General features: G+C 39.4%; 1 protein-coding gene and 1 long non-coding RNA gene across 2 annotated transcripts; one reads left to right on the top strand and one right to left on the bottom strand.

Moving 5' to 3' along the window:
- Positions 1 to 1,313: 1,313 nt before the first annotated feature.
- LOC130531058 (neuroblast differentiation-associated protein AHNAK-like) lies at positions 1,314 to 8,939 on the bottom strand. The gene is made up of 2 exons (XM_057042784.1): positions 5,619 to 8,939; positions 1,314 to 5,272 (listed from the first exon to the last, which is right to left on the bottom strand). Exons 1-2 carry the CDS (start codon positions 8,776 to 8,778, stop codon positions 2,193 to 2,195), a joined length of 6,240 nt encoding a protein of 2,079 aa, XP_056898764.1. The 5' UTR covers positions 8,779 to 8,939; the 3' UTR covers positions 1,314 to 2,192.
- Positions 8,588 to 9,236, top strand: LOC130531066 (uncharacterized). Its single transcript, XR_008952004.1, has 2 exons — positions 8,588 to 8,702; positions 9,058 to 9,236. It is a non-coding gene; the product is annotated as an uncharacterized LOC130531066 (long non-coding RNA).
- The last annotated feature ends 88 nt before the right edge of the window (positions 9,237 to 9,324 follow it).

Below are 9,324 nucleotides of genomic sequence, written 5' to 3'. Positions count from 1 at the left end.
GAAAGTCTAATCATTTCATGGATGTGATCATCAGACAGTGTAAGCTGTTCACCACCACTGCACTAAATGATCAGGATTGCTTAGTACTAAAAAGTGTTTTATTATGTTTTATTGTTAATAGCTAATCCACAAATTTTCTAATTTGTTCCAAGTTGGATCCCTTCTATCAGGGTATTTGTGTTTTATCCACAGAACAGAGGGAGAAGGTGATGATTCTGGATGTACAGCATCTACAGTGAATCGTGGGGCTCTGCACTCATGTAAACAATGCTAGCAGGTACACAACCTACCAGAAAATTATAACCTTTGGTTAATATATGCAAATAAGGACTTTTCAGCCCAAGAGCTAACAATATAATACATCGTTTGTACCTTGAAATACTAAAAAATGATTGGAATTGCTTTGCATTCCTATTTTCTACACATCAATGATTACCTTTGATCAGATTGATCAATAAGGTTTTGATGATGACATCTATCAAGACTTATGCATAAAAGTTCCTACTGTGTTCCCACTATATTTGAAATGCTCTCAGAATAACTTTGCTGAGGATCAACAAAAACACAAACAACAAGCTAATCCCTATATGTACAACTCAATTTCATTTGTTGTCCAATGCAGGGTCAGATTCTATACAATAATAATACCACCGCTCACTTATCGTTGTTATTTTTGTCAACGTTATTACCGATGAGATTATGTGACAGCTTGTCTGTCTTTTAGCAAATGACTCAAAATGTTATAAACGGATTTTAACGGAATTTTCAGGTGATGTTCCAGATTCCAGAGGGACTTCATCTTTCAAACAAAAGCAACCTACTAAGTTATGTAACATTGTATTACTGCACACTACTACAGGTGTGAGTCACAATATGCGGGTACTGAGCTGCTTTGCAGAGGTCTGTGCTGTCTGAGTGCTTTTTCCTATTTATCATTGTGATTATTTATAGTATGTCATTTATTAAATCGTATCTCCCATTTTCTCTTCTAAACTCCCTGAAATTCTTGGGAAATGGTCACTTTTACAGTTGAAAACATACTTTAACTTTAATTTATGTGCTTTAGACTTTTATTCTATCAACATTTCAAATATAAATAAACAAAAAACATTTATTTCTGCTACAGTTTAACTACTGTTGTCTTGAATTCCTTCTCAGTGGCCAGTATGGCTTTGCTTTATGCTGCAGATTTCAGCTGGTAGCTGCTGGTAGTAAAATTAGCGCTATCTGCTGGACATGACTTGACAGTGGAAACAGTGTTCACGGTAGGTACAAATTTTCACATAAAAAACACAGACGTACAAACCTTAGAATTAATTTCTATAAATCTGTTTATTTAGTTTGTTTGACAGAATGCACACAATGAAATTGGCCCAAATAATCATGTTTTAACTCCAATAAGAGTCAATCTACACAGTTTCTTTGCAAAAAAAAGAGACATCTTTTTTTGTGTAGTATATAAAGTGTGTTAAGCAAACTAAAGGAAATGAATGAAATAAAACACAGAGAACCATAAGGTATGAAAATGACACATGATTAAAAAGCAAAATGTGTTTAATATGAAGCAACTTAATATATACTTATAGTTTGTTTTTTGTTTTTTATTTTTTTTAATCCATTTGCTTGCACAAAATAAATGTTCTTAAAAATGCTCAGAAAATTACTGACAGGCAGTTGCAAACAGTGAGTGTTGGCAAATAGAACATTATTGCTTTCTAAAGAGCCAGTTCTATGTGGTCTATATTTGGTTCTGCATTGATTAAACAATAATACACATGAAATCTTAACTGCTGATGGTTGTGTCTGGGTGTATGAACAGCAACTTCCTTCAAATTATTAACTATTGGAACTCTCTCTGTGCAATAAACCCCTGTATACCAATATACCACACCCAATGTAACAACATTCAATTAAAATAAAAAAAATCAAATGAGACATAATCCTATATTAAAAACTATTGGGTTTTTTTTTTTTTTTTTTTTGCAAAGTGGAATATATTCAATAAATCTGGACTATGTACAGAAATAATATAACAATACACATTCATCTTATTTACACTTTGAATGGTTTATTGTGTTGCAGGCTTGGTTTACTTGAGAAAAAATGTTTAACAATTTAGAGGACTATGTGAGACCCCTTTCAATTGAAGAACTGGTATTTTGTGCCAAGAGCACAGTTTTAATTGGCATTGATTATTTTTTGGGCGAAACAGTCAGTTCAACTTTTGGCAACTTTAAACCGCCACCACTGTCACTGCTGGAGGATGAAGACAACCTAGATTTCTTAAAAGTTTGTGAAACACCTGCACTTCCCTCTGCCCCTGTGTCGGCACCTTCACCAAGTGTCACTTCATACGAGCCCTTCGACTTAGAACCAAACCCTCCAAAGGTGCCAAATTTCAACTTGCCTTTCTTCCCCTTAATTTTGCCCCCTCCAAGGTCTAGTGAAATATCACCACTTCCAGCTTCCAAGTGAGGTGAAGAACTAACATTAAGGCCCCCCTCATCGCTCAGAGAAGATCTGTGCCTCATTTTGAACACATCCAGGGAGGCTGATTTGCTCTTTGAAGACACACTGAGGCCAGGGTTGCCCTGTAATTCAAATTTCCCACCTAATTCTTTCTCTGCATGCACATCCTTTCCTCTTGCACCCAATTCTATCTCTGGACCCTGAAGATCACCTGCGCTGCCAACCTTTTGTTTTGACTTGCCAAATAATCTTGGCATTTTCACCTTGACCTTGCTTTCATTATACCTCACTTCAGGACTGGGGACTTGAATATTTGGAGAACTTGCTTGACAACTAATTGATGGAGATTGTATTTTTAAAGCTGCACTATCTAAATGTCCCCCTTCACCGTCCAGATCTTCCGTGTAAAGAAAACCAAATTTTGGAATCTTCAATTTGGGAAAGGTTACAGCACCCTCTGGGAAGCTAAGGCCACAAGGCACTGCAGCTGCTGAGACACCACCATCAAACTCTGCTCCGCCCTTCACATTTAACCATGGCCCTTTATGACTAGCAGATATTGAACCCTCTGTGTGTGTGCTGAGGTTTGCATCAACATCCGGAGCAGACATGGTCACTTTTGGCATGTTCACATCTTTGCCTTTGTCTGGGGAGATGTTCAATGAAGCAGATGGCAAATCTACATCAGATGATAAAGATCCATCACCTTTAAGTTTTGGTGATTTAATATCTATCTCCACATCAGGAAAATGTAGCTTACCAAAAAGAGGCTTCTTCACCTTCGTTCCTTTGACATGGATATTGGGTGAGTCAACTTCGAGATTTATTGCTGGAGTGTCTACCTCAAAATCAGGTTTCTTTGTCTTTCCTTTAACTTTAGGAAGTTTAAATTTGCCCCTTTTCCCTTTGATATCAATGTCAGGGGCATCAATACTTGCATCAATGCCTGAGACATTAATTTGTGCTTTGGGGACTTTTACTTTGACAGTGGATTCTGGACTTTCAATTTCAGGGGATTTAATTCCAAATTTAGGGCCTTTGAACTTTGGAAAACGAACACCAGTCTTTACATGATCAACAGAAACACCCTGTGAAGTAATACTAGGTACTCCACAGTCAAGGCTACCATCTATACTGGGTGTGGCCAATTTCACATCACCTTTGAGTTTGGCAGTAGGTCCTTCAACATTGAGGTCAGAAGAAGGAATGTTAACGTCCATTTGAGGGACCTGTACACTTGAACCCTCAAAATCTATCTGTGGCATTTTTAGTCCAACCTTAGGAGCTTTGACATCAACTTTTGGTGCTTTAATGTCTCCCTCAATCTTTGGAACAGACACATCACCTTCATGTCTGGGACCACTCAGATGAAAATCTACATCAGGCATTGATATTTTTGGACCAGAAAGTGATGGAAGCTTAAATTTGGGTCCCCTGATTTTTCCATCAGGCCCCTCAATGTTAATGTCTGGAGCATCAATGTCAACAGAAGGAGCCTTCACATTGATTCCAGCTTTAGGAAGGTTTACATCAAACTCAGGGCCTTCTAGTTTGGGACTTTTACCACCGAATGAGGGCATTTTGATTGTTGGCATTTTAAAACCTCCACTTTCTCCCCCAATATTTACTTCTGGACCTTTAACATCAACTTTTGGTGCTTTAATGTCTCCCTCAATCTTTGGAACTGACACATCAACATCACCTTTGAGTTTGGGACCACTTAGATTTAAGCCAACATCAGGCATGGATATTTTTGGACCCGAAAATGATGGTAGCTTCAATTTTGGTCCAGTGATTTTTCCATCAGGTCCTTCAATGTCAATCTCTGGAGCTTTAATATCAACATCAGGTACTTTCACATCTATGTTCGCCTTAGGTATGTTTATGTCCACATCTGGAGCTTCAACATGAGGACCCTTGAAGCCAAATTTTGGTAGTTTGACTTTTGGCACCTTAAATCCTCCCTCTTCTTCGAGATCCACTTTGGGACCTTTAATGTCAACATCTGGAACTGACATGTCAACATCACCTTTGAGTTTGGGACCACTCAGATGAAAATCCACATCAGGCATTGATACTTTTGGACCAGAAAGTGATGGAAGCTTAAATTTGGGTCCCCTGATTTTTCCATCAGGCCCCTCAATGTTAATCTCTGGAGCATCAATGTCAACATCGGGGGCCTTCACATTGATTTCAGCTTTAGGAAGGTTTACATCAAATTCAGGGCCTTCTAGTTTAGGGCTTTTACCACCAAAGGAGGGCATTTTAAATGTTGGCATTTTAAAACCACCTTTACCTTCAACATTTACTTCTGGACCTTTAACATCAACCTTTGGTGTTTTAATGTCTCCCTCAATCTTTGGAACTGACACATCAACATCTCCTTTGAGTTTGGGACCACTCAGATGAAAATCCACATCAGGCATTGATACGTTTGGACCAGAAAGTGATGGAAGCTTAAATTTGGGTCCCCTGATTTTTCCATCAGGGCCTTCAATGTCAATCTCTGGACCTTTAACGTCAACATCAGGGGCCTTTACATTGATCTCAGCTTTAGGAAGGTTTACATCAAAATCAGGGCCTTCTAGTTTGGGGCTTTTACCACCAAATGAGGGCATTTTAATCTTGGGCATTTTAAATCCACTTGTTTCTCCTTCAATGTCAAACTTAGGACCTTTAATGTCAACATCAGGGCGCTTGATATCGATCTCAGTTTTAGGAAGTTTTACATCAAAATCAGGGGCCTCTAGTTTAGGGCTTTTCCCACCGAATGAGGGCATTTTGATTGTTGGCATTTTAAAACCTCCACTTTCCTTCAATATTTACTTCTGACCTTTCACATCAACTTTTGGTGCTTTAATGTCTCCTCAATCTTTGGAACTGACACATCAACATCACTTTAAGTTGGGACCACTCAGATGAAAATCCACATCAGGCATTGATACTTTTGGACCAGAAAGTGATGGAAGCTTAAATTGGGTCCCCTGATTTTTCCATCAGCCCCTCAATGTTAATGTCTGGAGCATCAATGTCAACATCAGGGGCCTTCACATGATCCCAGCTTTAGGAAGGTTTACATCAAAATCAGGGCCCTCTAGTTTAGGGTTTCCCACCGAATGAGGGCATTTTGATTGTTGGCATTTTAAAACCTCCACTTTCTCCCTCAATATTTACTTCTGGACCTTTAACATCAACCTTTGGTCCTTTAATGTCTCCTTCAATCTTTGGAACTGACACATCAACATCACCTTTGAGTTTGGGACCACTCAGATGAAAATCCATATCAGGCATTGATATTTTTGGACCAGAAAGTGATGGAAGCTTAAATTTGGGTCCCCTGATTTTTCCGTCAGGCCCCTCAATGTTAATCTCTGGAGCATCAATGTCAACATCAGGGGGCTTGACATCAATCTCAGCTTTAGGAAGGTTTACATCAAAATCAGGGCCCTCTAGTTTGGGACTTTTACCACCAAAGGAGGGCATTTTAAATGTTGGCATTTTAAAACCACCTTCTCCTTCAATATTTACTTCTGGACCTTTAACATCAACTTTTGGTGCTTTAATGTCTCCCTCAATCTTTGGAACTGACACATCAACATCACCTTTGACTTTGGGACCACTCAGATGAAAATCCACATCAGGCATTGATATTTTTGGACCAGAAAGTGATGGAAGCTTAAATTTGGGTCCCCTGATTTTTCCATCAGGGCCTTCAATATCAAACTTTGGACCTTTAATGTCAGCATCAGGGGCCTTCACATTGATCTCACCTTGAGGAAGGTTTACATCAAAATCAGGGCCTTCTAGTTTGGGGCTTTTACCACCAAATGAGGGCATTTTAATCTTGGGCATTTTAAATCCACCTGTTTCTCCTTCAATGTCAAATTTAGGACCTTTAATGTCAACATCAGGGCGCTTGATATCGATCTCAGCTTTAGGAAGGTTTACATCAAAATCAGGGCCCTCTAGTTTAGGGCTTTTCCCACCGAATGAGGGCATTTTGATTGTTGGCATTTTAAAACCTCCACTTTCTCCCTCAATATTTACTTCTGGACCTTTAACATCAACCTTTGGTGCTTTTATGTCTCCCTCAATCTTTGGAACTGACACATCAACATCACCTTTAACTTTGGGACCACTGAGATGAAAATCCATATCAGGCATTGATATTTTTGGACCAGAAAGTGATGGAAGCTTAAATTTGGGTCCCCTGATTTTTCCATCTGGCCCCTCAATGTTAATCTCTGGAGCATCAATGTCAACATCAGGGGTCTTGACATCAATCTCAGCTTTAGGAAGGTTTACATCAAAATCAGGGCCCTCTAGTTTGGGACTTTTACCACCAAAGGAGGGCATTTTAAATGTTGGCATTTTAAAACCACCTTCTCCTTCAATATTTACTTCTGGGCCTTTAACATCAACTTTTGGTGCTTTAATGTCTCCCTCAATCTTTGGAACTGACACATCAACATCACCTTTGACTTTGGGACCACTCAGATGAAAATCCACATCAGGCATTGATATTTTTGGACCAGAAAGTGATGGAAGCTTAAATTTGGGTCCCCTGATTTTTCCATCAGGGCCTTCAATATCAAACTCTGGACCTTTAATGTCAACATCAGGGGCCTTCACATTGATCTCACCTTTAGGAAGGTTTACATCAAAATCAGGGCCTTCTAGTTTAGGGCTTTTACCACCAAATGAGGGCATTTTAATCTTGGGCATTTTAAATCCACCTGTTTCTCCTTCAATGTCAAACTTAGGACCTTTAATGTCAACATCAGGGCGCTTGATATCAATCTCAGCTTTAGGAAGGTTTACATCAAAATCAGGGCCCTCTAGTTTAGGGCTTTTCCCACCGAATGAGGGCATTTTGATTGTTGGCATTTTAAAACCTCCACTTTCTCCCTCAATATTTACTTCTGGACCTTTAACATCAACCTTTGGTGCTTTTATGTCTCCCTCAATCTTTGGAACTGATACATCAACATCACCTTTAACTTTGGGACCACTGAGATGAAAATCCATATCAGGCATTGATATTTTTGGACCAGAAAGTGATGGAAGCTTAAATTTGGGTCCCCTGATTTTTCCATCTGGCCCCTCAATGTTAATCTCTGGAGCATCAATGTCAACATCAGGGGGCTTGACATCAATCTCAGCTTTAGGAAGGTTTACATCAAAATCAGGGCCCTCTAGTTTGGGGCTTTTAACACCAAAGGAGGGCATTTTAAATGTTGGCATTTTAAAACCACCTTCGCCTTCAATATTTACTTCTGGACCTTTAACATCAACTTTTGGTGCTTTAATGTCTCCCTCAATCTTTGGAACTGACACATCAACATCACCTTTGACTTTGGGACCACTCAGATGAAAATCCACATCAGGCATTGATATTTTTGGACCAGAAAGTGATGGAAGCTTGAATTTGGGTCCCCTGATTTTTCCATCAGGTCCTTCAATGTCAATCTCTGGACCTTTAATGTCAGCATCAGGGGCCTTCACATTGATCTCAGCTTTAGGTAGGTTTACATCAAAATCAGGGCCCTCTAGTCTGGGACTTTTACCACCAAATGAGGGCATTTTAATCTTGGGCATTTTAAAACCACCACTTTCTCCTTCAATATTTACTTCTGGACCTTTAACATCAACTTTTGGTGCTTTTATGTCTCCCTCAATCTTTGGAACTGACACATCAACATCACCTTTAACTTTGGGACCACTGAGATGAAAATCCATATCAGGCATTGATATTTTTGGACCAGAAAGTGATGGAAGCTTAAATTTGGGTCCCCTGATTTTTCCATCTGGCCCCTCAATGTTAATCTCTGGAGCATTAATGTCAACATCAGGGGGCTTGACATCAATCTCAGCTTTAGGAAGGTTTACATCAAAATCAGGGCCCTCTAGTTTGGGGCTTTTAACACCAAAGGAGGGCATTTTAAATGTTGGCATTTTAAAACCACCTTCGCCTTCAATATTTACTTCTGGACCTTTAACATCAACTTTTGGTGCTTTAATGTCTCCCTCAATCTTTGGAACTGACACATCAACATCACCTTTGACTTTGGGACCACTCAGATGAAAATCCACATCAGGCATTGATATTTTTGGACCAGAAAGTGATGGAAGCTTGAATTTGGGTCCCCTGATTTTTCCATCAGGTCCTTCAATGTCAATCTCTGGACCTTTAATGTCAGCATCAGGGGCCTTCACATTGATCTCAGCTTTAGGTAGGTTTACATCGAAATCAGGGCCCTCTAGTCTGGGACTTTTACCACCAAATGAGGGCATTTTAATCTTGGGCATTTTAAAACCCCACTTTCTCCTTCAATATTTACTTCTGGACCTTTAACATCAACTTTTGGTGCTTTTATGTCTCCCTCAATCTTTGGAACTGACACATCAACATCACCTTTAAGTTTGGGACCACTGAGATGAAAATCCATATCAGGCATTGATATTTTTGGACCAGAAAGTGATGGAAGCTTAAATTTGGGTCCCCTGATTTTTCCATCAGGCCCCTCAATGTTAATCTCTGGAGCATTAATGTCAACATCAGGGGCCTGACATCAATCTCAGCTTTAGGAAGGTTTACATCAAAATCAGGGGCCTCTAGTTTGGGGCTTTTAACACCAAAGGAGGGCATTTTAAATGTTGGCATTTTAAAACCACCTTCGCCTTCAATATTTACTTCTGGACCTTTAACATCAACTTTTGGTGCTTTAATGTCTCCCTCAATCTTTGGAACTGACACATCAACATCACCTTTGACTTTGGGACCACTCAGATGAAAATCCACATCAGGCATTGATATTTTTGGACCAGAAAGTGATGGAAGCTTGAATTTGGGTC

This window comes from Takifugu flavidus, chromosome 9, assembly GCF_003711565.1.
Source record: "Takifugu flavidus isolate HTHZ2018 chromosome 9, ASM371156v2, whole genome shotgun sequence".
Taxonomy (NCBI): Eukaryota; Metazoa; Chordata; class Actinopteri; order Tetraodontiformes; family Tetraodontidae; genus Takifugu; species Takifugu flavidus.
This window is presented reverse-complemented; position numbering and strand designations above follow the sequence as displayed.

Coding starts and splice junctions, on each gene's coding strand:
- LOC130531058 (XM_057042784.1), bottom strand. CDS start 8,778: ATGCCCAAGATTAAAATGCCCTCATTTGGTGGTAAAAGTCCCAGACTA. Junction 5,273..5,618: donor TATTGAGGGAGAAAGTGGAG/GTTTTAAAATGC, acceptor AGGAAAGTGGAG/GTTTTAAAATGCCAACAATC.